This window comes from Poecile atricapillus, chromosome 3 (genome assembly GCF_030490865.1).
Source record: "Poecile atricapillus isolate bPoeAtr1 chromosome 3, bPoeAtr1.hap1, whole genome shotgun sequence".
NCBI lineage: Eukaryota > Metazoa > Chordata > Aves > Passeriformes > Paridae > Poecile > Poecile atricapillus.
Genome location: NC_081251.1, coordinates 76,388,578 through 76,406,288, shown reverse-complemented (window position 1 = coordinate 76,406,288; position 17,711 = coordinate 76,388,578). Strand labels below are relative to the sequence as shown.

General features: G+C 40.6%; 1 protein-coding gene across 1 annotated transcript in view; it reads right to left on the bottom strand.

Moving 5' to 3' along the window:
- Positions 1-11,732: 11,732 nt before the first annotated feature.
- Positions 11,733-17,711, bottom strand: part of LOC131577678 (uncharacterized) — a 50,954-nt gene continuing 44,975 nt past the window's right edge. The window contains exons 2-3 of the mRNA XM_058835719.1: positions 14,190-14,826; positions 11,733-11,779 (exon numbers count right to left, since the gene is read on the bottom strand). Coding sequence (XP_058691702.1) covers positions 11,733-11,779; positions 14,190-14,826 — 684 coding nt within the window. The remainder of the gene's footprint in view (positions 11,780-14,189; positions 14,827-17,711) is intronic.

Genomic DNA, 17,711 nt, shown 5'->3' with positions numbered 1-17,711 from the left:
ACCCTTCTGCTTTAACTTGGGCAGTTAAAGTGGCAACCTTTTTGAAAGGAAGTGAAAACAGTTTAAATACCAATCAAAGAATTTGACATAATTAATGTAGTTTGAACATCTTGGCAAGATCATAAAAAATGGAATTAGTTGCTGAGTGGTAGCATAAATGTGGTACTCTAAAGGATTCAGCATTTCTGGAGCTCATCTCATGCTCCACTGAAATTCCTTAATGTATCTACACTGAATGCTGTGATTTCAGAGAAACTAAAATTAAGATTTTGCATGCCTGTTTACATCGAAATTATTGCAAAGAAATTGAATTACCAGTTCTTCCAAAAAAATAATTTTGGCTAGGTGCTCTTGAGCAAGTTAAATAACTGTACCCATGGTGTATTCTATGAAAAACCAAGAGAGTTTTGTATCAGAGATTTTCCAGAAAATTCAAATTATTACCTTAAATTTCAGGGTAAAGGGATTAAGATTTAATTCCATGGAAAGGATTAAGAACCTGTAATAGATCTTGGTGGTCAGAAATTAGACACAACAGCATTTATATTTCAAATGCCAGATTCTCACAATCTGTCCAGACTCTGTAGGGAGGACTAGAAAGTAGCAACAAACTAAAAACATGGGATCCTCACTTGCTGTGTCACTATACACTAGCAGCAAAGAGGGACATTCTGTTTGGAGCCTGTTCCTGAAGCACAGCCTGTCATTTTCTTCCTCAGAATTCATTCATGCCTCTGGCCATTTATTCATTTAATGCCATTCATTAATTTAATGACTGGGAAAAAGAAAAATATATATTTAGGTAACAGTGGTGGTGATGACTGTGACACATATTAATCACTTTGCATTTAACACAAATACAGAAACATCATATAGAGTGAGCACTGGTGTCCCCTTTCACTGTTGTCCCCCTTTTCCCAACTCTAGCATTATGTCCCTATTTTTCCATGCTGTTCTCTCCATCTGTCTTTGACTGTCAGAAAATTTTATGGATTTCTCCTTTCTGAAGGAAAATAACTTCAATATGGCATACAGAAAGTACATCTTACTCCCATATGGTATTTAGGACACCTTCCTTGGAAGTGGCAAATGTAGTTTTGAATGTCCTCTGACCCAGGAGTGAGTCAAAGCCAATTCCCAGTTCTACCCATGAGATGCTGCCTTCTCACTGCTGAAATTAAGCTGTAGTTTGTGTTTGGGTGAGCCCAACACTCCCAGTGTACCCTAAATGAATTATGAGGATCTCTATTGGTTAGAACCACTGACAATACTGAGATAAAGTTTGGATTTTCCCTCACAGATATTCCTATTTTCCTTCTACCTTTGAGACACATTTACATCCCAAGGATCACACAATGCTGTTGTCTTTTGAAAAGCCACCAGTTCATTAATCATTTCTAATTAACACTGTGGAGGACCAAAAATCATTTTTAAGGATGGGGGAACATGTTGCCAAAGAAAATAATGAGATAGATTTTTTTTTTTCTGAATTGTTTACAAAAAAATTGCAGTAACAATGAAGCAGTATTGCACACTTGGAGTGGATGGAGACATGGATAAATTAAATAGCTTGAGTACACTCACACAGGAAGTACAAGTCAAAACTGGAAAATTCAGCCAAACCACTCCTGGTGTGTCTTGGCCCCTACCCTTGTCTTATCTGTTGGACTGACCTTTTCTGAACCAAACTAATATTTTCCAGTGCTGAAAAAATTGTAAAAAACAGCCTAGGTACAGAGAGATGCTGCCTCTAGAATCCATTCCCAGTTTCAGGCATAGTTGTGCTGGGTGCTGAAAGATCAACTGCAGCCTAGGATTCAAATTCTAGCCTCTCCTTATTTTAGAAGTAGGAAAGTTAGTCCAGACTAGACGCCACCTGGCTAAGTTGGGGTGGCCAGTGGTATGAGAGGGAGCGATGTACTCAGTTCTGCCCATGCTCTGTCCTGCTCCCTGTGTGCACCTGTGTGGGAAATGGCACCCAATAGTGACCCCCTAAGTCATCTCTTACCACTGCACTTACCACATTAGGAATGAATGCACTGGAAATGCTGCTTGCCACATGACACCCTTTCCCTTCCTTGCTTGTGCTTCACTTTTCCCTTTTCTTTGGAGCACAGAAGAATCTCTCAGATTGATGCTGACACATATGAAATTACATAAACTTCGTAACCAGTACCATAGATAATATATAACATATATACATACACATACACACGTTCTCATTATCAAAATGTTTTTATTTATTCTACGTAATATTTCTTTTGCATTGTACAGATTTCTGAATCTATTCTCAAATGTTTTTTACCTAAGTCTCAATGTCACCTTAAATTCAAATGTCAATGTATTTGTCCAGGCTTACTTGCAGAACCAGCCAGCTGAGAAATGGAGCACGAATTCATTAGCAAATCATACCTACCAGAACTGACCTTACAACCTGCATGAATCAAAAAGAAAGTCTTAGTTTGGCTGACTTCTGTGAAAAAGCAGAGGCTAGCCGGCACAATCAAAGACAGCAAGAGTAGCAAAACACAAAATGTTGTTATCAGTCATGTAACATCAAATCAGAAACAATGAAAAGAAAAAAATATATATATACAAATAAGTCTCTGGGACTATTCCAGTGAATTTGGCAGTTGCTTACTAGCTTAGAAAAATAAAGGTAAAAAAACAGGTAGCCTTTATCAGTGTGGAACTGTAGTCACATAATGACAGCCTACACATTTTCACTCTAGAGAAGTAAACATTTTACAGCATGAAAGAAATTGTTGTAGTGACCCAGGGGAGTTACCAATGTTTCTTGGATGAGGACAATTAGCCAAACCAATATAGTTAATTTTGAGACAGGTTTTAAATGATCTAGAAAGCAGACTACACACTTTGCCTTAGTACACTTAGGTACTGCAACAGAAGACAATTCCAGTAAAACCCCACAGCAGCCAGGGCTACAAATGAGAAGCCAAGACACCTGCAGGAGTAGATTTGCATGGATCTTAACAACACCACTGAATTTCTGATAGCCTAGACCAGCACAGGCCAGGACTGCAATACACCCCAGCTAGCACCTCTGTCACCACCAGAAGTGTGGAGAGACAGATACAGCTTTAATCACCTGTGTGCAGTGCCTTCCCTCCCAGGAAGGGTCTCCTGATGTACACAAAACTGCATCAAAACAGGCTATACCTTAAGTAAATATTAGCTCCATACCATAGATTAGGAAGTAGAGGTCCATGGTTTGTCGCTGCATATACAGCAGGACATTCATGCAGTCTCCAACAACATCCCCTGCTGAATCTTGATTCCCACACAGCTGTGCTTAAAATGATTTTAGAGATAAGCATCTTTGTGAGCCACTCACCCTCAGAAGTAGTGAAGGAGGAGAAGCACCCACAGCTGCCCACAGCAATAAGAGTCACAGCATTCAGGGAGGCACACTCCAAATCTGTGCCACAGTGGCCAAGGCATGTGCATGCCCAAGCTGGCTGTAATGGTAGTGGTTTAGATGTAACTGTGCCAGGGAGCTGCTGCCTGCTGCTGCCCTGTGCTAACGGAGGACAAGGCTGTGATGGATGCATGCTCCCCGTGCTAGCCAGCCAGCACACAGCAGAGCTACAGCAGCAAAACACCACTTGCACAGAGCCTGTGCCTTTGTCAGGAGCATTTCTTTCCTCCTTTTTAACTAGATGACAGGGACCAATTAAACTAATGAGCCTCACAAAGTATTTCCCCTGGCTAACAACAGCCTGTATTAATGTTTGCAGAAGTGCAGCATTTGGGCCGTAAGCTTTCTTATTAGATGTTAGTGCTTTGCAAGAGGCTTAAGCACCCCATGAAATTCTCCATCTCTTAGACTAGTACCTTTGTCAGGTGTATGAGTCCCCTCTCGTTTCCCCTAGCTGACTGTACCCCAGCACGCTGCAGGTGTGGGCACCCAAGCAGCACAGCTGTACCTGCCCAAGACCCAGTTTCTCACAGAAGAGCCACAGAGGACTATATGAATCCCAGCCAGGCCTTTTCCCTTCTGTGAATACAATTTTGCAATTGTGTCATTTAGTGTTTTTGTTTGTGGAGTGTTTTTTTTTGTTGTTGTTTTTTGTTTGTTTGGGGTTTTTTTTGGTGGGGAAAGCTAAAGTTAAAAATGTAATCCCTATCAGTTTAATAGCCCTCAACCTGCTAAATCAGATTTGGAAGAGAAAGATGTATGTTTACTCTTTCAAGATACCGTGTTTTTATAACTTCTGTAATAAATTACAATGAAGAAAATTCCTGTGTTGAATTTGACAAGCTTCTGCTTAGAAGAGAAAAAAAATAGGAAACTATTGACTTTGGCTTGTATTCTTTCAGCTTTCTCTAATTACCAGTCTTATTATATTCCTGTAAAATGCCAGACTTTCAAATGTGTTGTAAATGCAAAGAGTGAAGAGAAATTAAACATGGATCTAATAGCAGAAAAAAAGGAGTTTATTAGCTTTTTCAGTTCATATTTCAGTGTTCCATCAAGCATATGCCATATTGCAATGGATACAGGCCCTGGAATTTAGACCTAGGTCTGAATCTGCGTACCTTCTAAATCAGGGCCTTTCCAGAACTGTGGCTGCCCCCCAGACCCATTGCTGAAGCTAAAACCAAGGTACCATTGTACATTCTAGACTCAATTTTTATAACTTGTGGGGAATTTTTTTTCCAAATTTTTTTTTTGCCCCTTACTAAACTCTTAGAGTGACAAGCAATCATCACTGAGGTTGCAGGACTGTAACAGATTAGCTACCTTATGCTCTCCAAGTAGGCCTATGCTGTAACTTTTCTACTTGTGTCTCTTTCATGTTTTTACAGTGTGTTTTACTCAGCATTGCTGTCAGGGAAAACTGCCTGGGAATTTTGGTGGGGAGTTGGTACAACATGATCCAAGGGCTCCCCCAGGGTCCTTCTTCAAGGACCATGTGAGAATCAGGATGGAAACAGGCAGACATGCAAGCAGAGCTCTCCATTAATGTGGAAGAAAGCACAGAGCACTTTCAGAATAGTCTAGCACTTTATGCATGAAAACCAAGCTAAAAAGAAAAGAGGCAAGAGGTCAGCATATCCTTGAATATGGGCACGACCACAAACTTTCAAAAGGGCTATGATCAGACTGAAGGTGGAATAAGACAGGATATTTGCTCTTTTGATGAGGCTTGTAGCTTATGCAGTTAATAAACTGGAATCAACACATTTCTTCAGCGAAGGAACTTCCAATTCTGGAAGAAAACAGTTGGCTGAAATCAGGTTTCAGACTCCAAGGATGCAAAAGCAATATGAACAAGGCACTTTAGCAAATTTAAGAACTGCACTAATCCCTCCAGCTTTTCATCTTACCTTAAGGTGCATAAGTAATCCTCTATTAATCACTATCCTTACCTTGTTTCACTACTTCTCAGCTTTAGACAGAGACTTCTAAGCACTTTGAGAGATTGCTGCTGGCAAAACATTACACTGGAACGTTCCCCAGTTGTCCTCCACCTTGCAAAGAAAGGGAGTTAGCCCTTCCCTAGAAAGCGCTCAGCTCTTAGTCAAATAGATCATTTAGAAGTCAATGAAAACATCTAAGCAAGAGAACTGGCATCCTGGGAAGCCAGATGTCTGTCACATCTGAAATGATATGTCAATATCACAGCAAACCCTTGCATTTACATATCACTTCATCTCTAAACACAACAGAACATACAAAATTATTTAACTTCATAGTATCTGCATTAGCTCATCTGTTCTAAAGATGAAGATACTTACCGAGATCCTGGACCTGCAAGGAGTTATCCAGACGACATTACCCTGACACCAATGGCAACAGTGTCTGCCACTTTGGCAAGATGATGCCCTGACTGATAATGGCAAAGGCACAGAGAACAGTGATCAGAATAAACATTTTAATTCTAGAAAGCAGCTTCATTCAGGACAGAACCTTAAATTTGAGTATTTGCTTTGCTGTTCCAGGAATAGGATACAGGGCTCCTGATTACTAGTCATTTGCTCAAAACATTATTCTTGTAATTAAATATAATGTTAAAAGCTTGAAGGCAATAGTTCTTTCAGCTCATTCTAAAGAGCAATTTTATCTTGCATTTTGGTATTGCTTTTGAAATCAGTGAGAGTTTAACCATTAATTTCAGTGTGGTAAAGATTAAGCTCTTAATACACATACTAACTTTTAATTGACTAAAGTAAAAGAAGTAGGCTATTGTTTGCTTTGCACTCACCTGAGTTTTTTTGAAAAACAATGCCTTTCATTTTACTTCAGTGACTGCCAGCTATTCTGAACAGTGTGTACTTTTCCGTCTAAAAGCTAAATATAATGTCAATTACAAAAACTCTCCAAAGACATTTTTCAGGCTTGAGACTTCTTTTAACAGACAGTCGGTAACAGTTTCAAGTTGCTCACAACACTCTGAAACCAGCTACAGGCAATGATTGCTTTTATTGAAGAAAATAAAATGATCACAATTATATTATATTGCACTCTCTTACACTTGGAACTTGAAATTGGAGCTGTGCTGAAAGGAACAGATAGTGCACAGACCCTGATTTAATATACACCAATATTTGAAATTAAAACCCACAAATTACAGCCATCATCTTTACTTACACATTGGTCACTTAATAACGTTTAATGATCATGCCAAGGGAAGACAACTACATGGCAAACACTGTATTACTGCTGCAGTCCTGTCCCAAATCCCAGTTTGGGTAAACAATACCCAAATAGCCTGTGTTTTGATATGACATGCTGCGTTCTTCATTTCAGCTTACGTGCTGATGATAAGCATTATTGAATACTTTGAGATCCAGTCCTCACATCATTGCTGCTGAGGTCCTCCTTACTGTAAAATAACACCATGTCTAGGTAGCTACACTCAGTAACTTCAGGCTGAAAATTTGGCTCACTGAATTTAGATAGGTAAATGACTAAATTGGTGTAATGTAATAGCAATAAGAGCAAATTAATTACAAAAAAACACCCAAACCATGATTTCACAGTTACTCTTGCTGAAACTCACTACAGACAAGATGTGTTCCTGGTGTTTTTGGGAAGGTAAGCATTACAAACCTGATTGAAGTGCTAGCGTTTGGGGTTTGGTCGCTAGTCACTCTAGAAATCACGGCTTTAGTAGAAACTTGGTGGAGAAAGCTTTTTCAAACAAAAATTATATGTATCATTTATATTTGAACTGCCATCCTCAGAGCTCACTAGCATATGAACTCCCTGAAAGACAGATCAATTTTGAAGCAAGCTTACACAAGACCCTGCAACTCTGCAGGGCACGGAACACTTTCTGCATGACCCAAGGGGATACTGTAGGCACCAATCACCCTGCAGGTGTGTTCTATATTACAGCATAATGAAATGGTGTACAGGAGGCTCTACTTCAAGCAAATCACTATCCACAATCAACCTTTCCTCAACCTGTGTATCTCTGCACACACACACATACAAACTAGTAAGCTCTTGTCAGCACACTGAGGCACAGAACTACAGCATTTCTCTTTTTGTACTGCAGAACACTGTATGGCATACAAAGCCTGCCTTTTCTGATTATATTCCCTCCCTGCTTAACTCAGCTCTTTCAAAAGTAAATTTCTTCCAAAATTTGCATTTAGCACATTTCTATATTAAGAAACCCCAAAAAACCAAAGACCCCAACCCAAACTAACCCCAAAACCCCAGAAAGACAAACCCTCAAACACACAAAACAAAAGCAAACAAAACAACACATGGTTATAAACAGTTGATTGAAAATGAAGTAGGAGAGACCTGAAAGCAACAAACAAATCCCCTCAATTTCAGAATGAAATGCAATGAAAACCTACATGTTAAGAGAGGATTTTCTGATATTTTCTGATGCATTTGCCTAATATCCTGCCTCTCCTAGTGTTCCTCTATATTGTCCCTACGGTCAGTGTGGATAAAGAGACAACAAGCAGAAAAAACCCACCTCATCTACTTTAGAAATTTGTGCCAGGGAAAAGGATTGATTGATTTTTAAAGGTACTTGGCTCTCTCTACTGGTCAATGAGGGAGATGAGATAATTTGCTTTGATGAGATGGTCAACATTTGCTGTTTTTGAGGGAAGGCCCACCCCTAAAACACTTTCTGAAAGGGTCACTGTTTATATGAGCCTAAACTTCTTCAAAAAGGTGGTGGATAGATATATTACATGCAACTGCACACAATCAGCACCACCCATCAGCTCTGCTTTCTCCCTTTGTGCTTCTGCTGGAGAAGGGAAGCCCAGCAAGATTTCTTGGTCAAGATAATGTTTTTAATGATCTTCTGTTGAAGATCAGAATGTTAAAAAGAGCCTGTTTGTATTGTTTCATGAAGAAAGGATGCAGAAAGGAACAATTCTCTCCTCAATACATTTGTACCTTAAAATAAGACTTGTAGGAAAGTCTTGCCTGCATAATTGACAGACTGAACTATCAAAGGTGAAAATTGCACTCCTGGCTCCCTTTCAACACTTTTTTGAGGGGGCAAGAGAGGAAGCCTTCAGAATACATTGGCTGTGAAACTCCAGTGAAGTATTTTTATTATTATTATTCATTTTGCTTTATAACTTACTGGTTTGGGATATATACACCTAGCTACTGCTTGGAAAGAACAAATAGTGTGTGAGGTCAACAAGGAAGAAATGGCTTGTATAATGCTGTTTCCTTTGATTTCCTACAGAATCTCTCAAATCTCCCTCTTCAAAGGTATCATTTGCTATTGATCTCTGCTGCAGCAGAAAGCATATCCTAACACATATGCTCAAAAAAAGCTGAAAATTAGAGCAGGGTGGTAAACAGGAATCTCCTTTTGAAAATCAGGCTAATATTTTGCCTACAAACTTGTTCTTTATCCAATAAAAGAAAGAGAGGAAAAATCCCACAAGCCAATGTTTAAAATCTGCATCCAAGATGCACAAAAGCCAGCCTGAATCTCTAGCTGGCCTGCCCACAGCAGCTTTCTGAACACTTATATTGCATACTTTTGCTTGCAAAGCTCCGACTCCCATTGAGTCTGTTATGGATTCAAACACTCTCAATGCTTCCATTACAACTTTTCCACTCCATATAAAAAAATTAACTACTTCTTGGCCCAGACAATGGATTTGGTCTTTCATCTCCCAAATCACAGATAAGATGCTGAATCACTTGGCTGTGTTTAGTGCAAACTCCAGAAGAGATTAAGAGAAAGGCTGACTACAGATTGCTGTATAAAGACACTATTTGGTCTCAGGATGATCCAGGTAAAAATGTGCCTTTTGTTTTAGTATTTTAATGCCATTTTATTACGTTTCAGAACCTAAACACTGGAGTCTTGATAATGGTGGAGTGAGTCCATACCTCTGTCTAAGCATCCAGAATCCCACTGAAAAATGCTCTGTGTTTTTCAGTGCTTGTTCAAAGTTGAAGAGAACATGATACTAAAATTTTGTGAGCCACCTTAGTGCAGTTTTGATTATCTTCTTCTGGCAAATAGCATATTTATATACGTTGCATAGAGCAATGCACTATGAGTTTATTAGCAAAAGTCAAAAAATTCCATCAGTCCCAAGATTTACATTTCAGTCACTCTTCTGTGTCCAGCCTTTAACAAATTTGAGGTAGCCAAGACATTGTGAAAGGAGCTCTCTATACCTTTCTATATGTCAGTTTACCTACATGTCCCAAGACAAAAAGAGAAGAGCAGCAATTATCATCTGCTGCTGCAGTTTGTTTTAGGAGGAATTTCTTGAGATGAGCTGGGCTGAAGACAGACAAGGACAGGCAAAAATACCCACAGTAACTTCAAACCCTGACAAAGTGCCTTGGGGAACTTTTGTACCTTGATGAGTAGCATGAATTTTAGAAGGTTTTGTGTTTGTTGTTTGTCTTGTTAAAGATCCCTTTGGATTCTGGTGGCTGTGGTTTTATTAAAACCTATCCTATTGTTGTGAGGGCTCCTGAGCTGATGGCCTTGGGTTGAATGCATGCCTTTACAAGTGACTTGAAATCACTCACTGTCACACTGACTCTTCTGTTTCATTTTCTGCTTACTGAGCACAGAGTGGAGATGGATGCTTTCACTGGGTCTGTCACCTGCAAAGCCTTGGAAGGAGGGCCCAGAAATAAACATGGTGATTTTTCTTTCTGTCCTACTGATCCCAGTGGAAGTCAACATTTTCCAAACCCCCCTAGAATATTCTGTGGTTAAAGGAAAGGGATCATCTCACCTATCTTTTTGCACATTAACAGCACATGAATACTTTTTCAGTAAAGCTACAGTACAGAGATGGCTCTTTGACTTGAAGGTAGCCAAAAGTAAGCCATACTGTGCCATTTCCCATGTCACTTCAGTGTTTGCCCCACTGCACTTCCAGAATAGTTCATATCCATCCCTCTGGCAGTAGGAACAGAGCCTCACTCAGTACTACCTTTGCTGTTCCTCAATTTATCTCACATTTTTCTTCAGTGCCTATTATTTTCCTTTGAATCTGTGTGTTGCCAGTGATCAAAGCTAGCTCCCCTTTTCCTCCTCCGCATGACATCCCATCAGTGAATGACCCTGGGGGTGTGCAGCTCACAGAGCACACACCCCTCAGGTGGCTCCATGAAACCAAGAAAATCCAAGCAACTTCTTTAGTAGAATTTCATCAGAGGGCTGTTAAATTCTAAAACAAACAGAGAATAGCAGCTCTGATTTTCTATGGGTACATGGAGTTAAAAATCTGAAACTCTATAAAGAAAATAAATGTGGGAGAGCCCTTCAAAGATGGAAAGAAATGGGAGAACAAAGATAACTTATCTTAGAAATGTCAAGTGAATAACATGTTACTCTGAACAAGACAAGGTTGGAAAAGAGCCACTCTTTACTCTGGCATGTCCCTCACCAAAAAGTGCTGAATACATGGTACCAGGGGTGGTGCTACTTTTATGTTGTGCCCTCACTGCTGAGTGGTAAAGTAAAATCTTTGTTTGACTTTTTAAAGCATAAAGTGCAGTCAGAGGGGCAAGTTGCCTCCTTGACTAAACTGCCTTTTAGGGTGAGGACTGCCTTTTCCCATGTATTACAATCCACAGAAATTTGACATTTCCTTCATAACAATTCTTCTTTCTGCATATTTTTTCTTTATTTCTTGTTTTATAAAAATTGCATGAATCATAAGTCCTTACCTAAGTCCAGGGTAAGCTGAATTCTGTCTTACCAAAAAAATCCCCAAACCCTTCACTTTTGACCTTAACAAAAAAGAAGGTATCTTATTTTATAACCTTTTTCCTCTTCCTCAATATACCATCTCCTTCTGGAGCGGTTGCTACTGATTTTGATGCAGGGTTTTTAATATAGGGATTTCTTTTTGGTGATGTATTTTTTATTAAGACAAAAACCAAGAAATACTTTCACACTAATCATCAGGTAGCTTCCCAGTCTCTCCCAACCTGAGTCACAATTTAGAAGCAAAAACCTATAAATCTTATAACCATTCATTTGAACTTCTGTGTCCCCTAGGTATGTTAGCACTTTTTTAAAGCTGGTCAACTGCATAACTAATCACCTCTTACAGAAAAGGTTTTGACCTTTTTTTCATAAGAGAAAGTGTTCCTCTTCCAGTTTACCTAGGAGAAAGATCTGTAAAATTTAAATTATAAATTAATTAATTGGATAATACCTCACAATTTTTCTTTTTTTGGTAAAGGAAAATCTCTCTCAAAATTAGTCATCAGGGACCAATGGAAATGTTCATATTTTCATGCTGAAGATGGCAGCTTTGCTGAAGTTCTGGAAAACTTGAAAGAGCAGAAATTGGTATGCAGACAGAGGAATGAGAATCATAGAATCACAGAATAACATTGGTTGGAAAAGACCTTTAAGATAATCTAGTCCAAGCATAAACCCATCATTGACAAATCTACCACCAAACTAGGTCCCTAAATGCCACATATGCACACCTTTTAAATACCTTCAGGGATGGTGACTCAACTACTTTCCCCACTTCAACCTTTTTTAATGCCTAATAACCCTTTTGGTGCAGAAGTTTATTCTAATATCCAATTTAAACCTCCCCATGCACAGCTTGAGGCCATTTCCTCTCATCCTGTTGCCTGGTACTTGGGAGAAGAGACTAATCCCTACTTGGCTACAAACTTCTTTTAGACAGCTCTAGAGAGTGCTAATTTCCCCCTAAGTCTCCTTTTCTCCAAGCTAAACAATTCCACCTTCCTCAGCTGCTCCTCATCAGAGCTGTTCCAGACCCTTCACAGTCACGATTCCCTGAACTTGCTCTAGCACTTTAATGTTTGCTTGTTTTAAGGGGTTCAGAACTGAAGACCAGGCTTAAGGATGGCCTCACCAGTGCTATGTACAGAGGGGCAATAATTGCCCTACTGGCCACAGTGCAGAAGCCAAAAATCATGTTCATTGAAACTATGAAGCAGGAATAAAGATAGAATAGAGTGAAAAGTTGTTCTAGGAGATACCTCTTGGGGTACATCATATATAGAGCAAGAGAATGGTCAAGATGAAGTTTTGTAACCATTTAGAAATCAAACTCAGCATACAAGTACTTTAAATAGTTCCAATATTTTGGCTTCTATGTAGTTACCTGTTACCTGCTTGTTTCAGAAAGAAAAAAAGCTCCTGCCTCAGCTCCTATCACACTTCTACTGCAGCTATGGAAGAGCAACTATACTCTCTCTTTCACCATGCATCACTGACAGTGGTCAGCTGAGTCCCCAGCTACAGCTTCTTTATTGGGTGGTGATAATGTGAGAAGCAGAAGGGAACACAGCTTGACCTGCAGAACCCAGGCTACTGGGTTCCCAGGCTATATGAATTCTTATTCAAAAAAATAATCCCTTTATTCATAATCTGAGCAAAATTGATAATGGGACAATAAAAAACCAATGGGAAGCCGCTGCAGTCGATCATAAGGGGTTTCATCTGACTCCACAGGATGTGCAATACAAAGCAAAGAGATAAAAGGAGGGTTTACTAGGATCAAATCCAATAGGATTGCACAGCAGGTATGTACTCCCTATATGGCAAAATATTTCAGAAAACTGTGGAAAATCATGATTTATTAGTATGCAGTTGGTATGAGAAAAACAAAGATTGGACACAGATGAGATATTCTGTTGCAGTCTGCAACCTCAGGATCTCGTCCAGGGAAGCCGCAGGGTTCTGGAGACCAGCATAGGACACCAAGACAGGCCTTTGTTCATGAAACCATTTATTCAGCATGGGAAAAAACTCAGATCCACAACAGAGAGCCCTGAACAAAGGCAGAGCAGGGGTTTTTGAGGGACAGAACTCTTGAAGGTCTCCACCCTTGAGGGTGGAGTTCAGGGTCAGGGACCAGAAGAAGCACACCAAGGGAGAAACCCCCAGGGACTCAAACCCAATCAGAACCCCTGGGCCATCCTTCACAAGGGGTTTGGAGTGGTACAATGTAACTCTTTGCCTCCCCTGAGGCCACTGCCACATCTGCTCTGATTTTTTTTTTTTTTTTTTAAATTTTAATTAGGACCTTATAATGTTTCCAAAACTTACACCATAAAATTTCACTTCCTTCACAGAGCATCCGCTTTGCTTTGTGGAACACTAAAAACTCAGTAACAAAACACATTAAGCAAACAAACAAACAAACAAAGCAAAATTAAAAACAAACAAATCTCGGACCACAGCCGGGCAAATTAAACAGTAATGGCACTTAATACAAACAAAATGTTTTTTTTTTTTAGTTCAGTCTCTTCCAGTTCTGGATTTTCTTTCAGGAAGGGTGCAGCTCTTAGATCTCCTCTCACGAGGGGCAGAGTTCTTCGATCTCCAGCTTCGGCTCTGGTTCCGAGGGTGTGGGCGTTGCCCCTTCAGATGTTCTCGGTGAAACACTGGCTTTGGGAGCTTGGGTTACAGTTTCGATTTCCCCGGAGGGGGTTGTTGCCCGCGATGGAAAAGGCAGAGCCCCCAGGGGTGGAGCAGCCGCAGAAATGGGTGGGACTGAAGCAGGAGTTGCTGGGGGAAGGGAAGGTTCGGGGCTGGAAAAGAAGGAGCAAGGCGGGAAACAAGGGATCCCAGACCGCGTGGCCGGTGCCGTCTTGGGGGGGTGGGGGGGGGGTCCGGACGGACTTTCCCGGACAGGGAACGGGGAATATGGAAAGACAGGGTGTGAAGGAGGACACGGAACGGCGGGCAGACGGCAGCAGACCCGCATCACTCTGGATGTTCTCCGTCCCTTGCCTGCCTTCAGGAGAACAGGGGATGGGATGGCAGAGACACCGGGGTGACGGGGAGTCGGCAGCAACCCCGAGCCATCTTGGCTTTTTTCACCCTTTGTCCTGCCCTTAGGAACAGAGGAAAGGGGAAGGTACAGGGAGGAATACACCAAAAGAAAGTTAGGAACTTCACAGAAGACAAAAAACAGTCCACAGAAAGAGCCATACCATCCATAATCATCCATAATCGTCCATAATGTTAATATCATCCATAAAGGTCCTTTCCATGTATATAAAAAAAACCAAAACCGTCCATAATACGTCTCGTTGGGTGATGTTAGATGTTTGTCCCGGTGTCTGGCCTTGCGGCTCCCCCACCTCTGTAATCCCTTTTCTTCCCCCATGCCTGAGGCACTCTCAACTTGGCCCTCCTTCCATGTCTCTTGAGTCCTCCTTTCCAAGGCGGGGGTCTCACCGGCTATCAAGCCATCAGCCGGGGACTTACGAGGTGTCCATGGAGCTGGGTCCTGCTGTTCTCCTGGTACTTCACCGGATGCCCGCATTCTTCCACCATATATTGCAGTCCACAACCTCAGGACCTCGTCCAGGGAAGCTGCAGGGTTCTGGGGACCAGCATGGGACACCAACAAGACAGGCCTTTGTTCATGAAACCATTTATTCACCATGGGAACAAACTCAGGTCCAGAACAGAGAGCCCTGAACAAAGGCAGAGCAGGGGTTTTTGAGGGACAGAACTCTTGAGGGTTTCCACCCTTGAGGGTGGAGTTCAGGGTCAGGGACCACTAGAAACACAGCAAGGGAGAAACCCCCCAGGGACTCAAACCCAATCAGAACCCCTGGGCCGCCCTTCACAAGGGGTTTGGGGTGGGACAATGTAACTCTTTGCCTCCCCTGAGGCAGGCAGCCACAATATTCTGCCTTGCTGCTCACCTCAAAAGATTGCCTTTCTCTGGACAGGCTTGAGAAGCAAAATACGGTTGTGCCATTAAGGAAACCTGGCCTGACTGTGTGAGTGAAGTGTGCAGGGAATCAAGTGGGCACCCATTGGCTTACTGGAGTCACTTGCTGAGCAGTGGCTTCAATCCCAGCAGGTGGTGGGAGTGTGACTGCCAGTGACTCCTAAGTGGTCAGACAGGGTAGTTTCTTAAAAAGTTCTTATCAAAGACATTGTTAAAGACCACAAACATGCCTCAGTTTGCAGTATAAACATGCCAAGAGCGTTTGTACTCACAATTTGTTTCTTATGCCTGCTCCTCGTTTTTTCCAGCCTTCCTTAGACTAATACAGAGATAAATTCTCTATCATTTTAGTGTCACTTCCTTACTGCAAGTATAGGTAACTCAGAGTTTTGTGTTTTAAACTGAATGTTTGGGAAAATGGAACTTTATGCTCATAGTTTTCTGTGTTTTGGGCAATTCACAAAAAATTCTATGCATCCTTTTTTCAGCTCTTTAAAATAAAGGCAATCTTTCTTCTAAATTTCTGTAAAACAGCCAAAAACTACCATAGCAATATTAAGCAGAATAGTATCCCAAAGACTTAAAGTTTCCCCATGAAAAAGTTAACAGATTTTGCATCTTCCTATTTCTGTCTAAAAACTGCTTCAAGAAATGACCCAGTAACAATAAATCCATATTTTCAGTACTGAAAGCTTTGCCCTGGCTGAAAGACAAAAGCACAAAAGTGTGTCAAAGTGAAAAATATTTCAGGCTTTAATAAAATAACTTTTTGGTTTTCCCATGAACATTATGGAGAGCTACTTTTTTTCCATTTAATCCAGCCAGTTTGCCCATTTCTCTGTCAGTACAGACACACATAAGACCACTTTACATCTGTGCAGGATGTTTCTACCCACTGTGTTTAATTTTTCTGTACAAGTCATAATTTAAATACATAAATAAACACCTTCTTTCATCTGTGCTCCAAGTAACAACTGCTTTCATTAAAAAGAGCAAAGGTTTTTCTGGGGAGCTTGCACCTTTAAACCTAGAAATTAATTACAGGTAGTCACTCCTGCTGTCAAGCCACACTACGTTTCCCTAGCTGAAGCCCAAATAACACAAAATCCAGTTAGAGACTATTATAAAGCCATGTTTTCATCTCCTCATTGGTGAATGTTGTTTATCTTTTTCAGCTTTAACCAAGTTCTTTATCATTTAGAATACTTCTCTAAGTCACCTTGAAATCTTCCCTTTTGCAGAGAAAAATCCATCAGCATTTGCTTTTCCTCTCTTCATTTCCCCTGAACAAATATTACTCATTTATCTCAAACTGCCTTTTCCCAACAAGTCTCACAAAAAGTCACTCAAAAAGCTATAGCACAGATGTTCCACAGGAAAATCTTTGTTCAAAGATATTTTTACTTCCTTCTCATATTCTGAACTTTCCCAGAGCTATTTTGAGGGCTGGGGTTCTGTGCTGTTGTAGGGATATGTATATATATATATATATATGTATGTATATTAATTGTATCATAAATTTTTAAGTAGGTTCTTGAATGAACTCACTGGAGATTTCTCCCAGTGACTGGCCTTAAGCATTTGTCATTCATTACATTTTCACTGCCATAACCTGCTAGAAACCTTCCAAGTTAGTTAAGACTTAGCTTAAGGCTCCTTTCACCTATGGCTGTCTCAGAACAAATTATGCATTTTGAATTGCAAGGTGTTTCCTCCCTACAGCCATGCAAATTGTTTCTAATACTATAACTGCAACTGGTAGCTAGGAAGATACTCCGTAATTGTTGCTTATGATATCCTTTTGTAGACAGTGAGCAAATGACAATTTCAGACAGTAAAAGTCTCACATATATTTGGAAACTTTCAAAAATTTTTCTTGGAGTTTTGCTAATTTCCATTCTCCCTCTTCTTTCAGAGGGACGATTTGTGCACCATAAACTGTCATCACTGCTCACTGGAGCTGGAACACCGAGGAGAAGCAGGAGCCTCTGGTACCTGTGTTTCTCCTGTTTGGTTCCTACAGGGGAAGCACATGAAGATTGCTGTGGTTGTACATGGACACACACATGCATGCACACCATACTGTAGGTACCATTTTAAAAAGAACCGTTTGGATACTGACTGCAGCAACCTTCTGTGTACAGTGCAGAGATTGGTTACTTCTAACATCACTGTGTGGCAAGGATGCCACATCCTAAATGACCACCACCATATATACAAGCACAAAACAAACTGGAGATAATTATAAATGGCTGTGTACAATTAAGAAGACTATTTTGACCTCAGGTTATTCCATTTCGAGAGTTTGCAATTATACTACTAACACTTTACAGGTAAGAAAGACAGGCAAGCCTTAGCAGATGGAAAAAAAGTTTTGCTGGCACCTCACTTAGAAGCATGAGATTACTGCTTCCTGTAGCTTCCCAAAGAAGCTGGACAGACCCTCAAAACAGACTGGAGCAATAACACAGACTGGAGTTGTGTCAGATGTCAGACATGTCACCTCTCTAAGGATCTCTCCTTAGAGA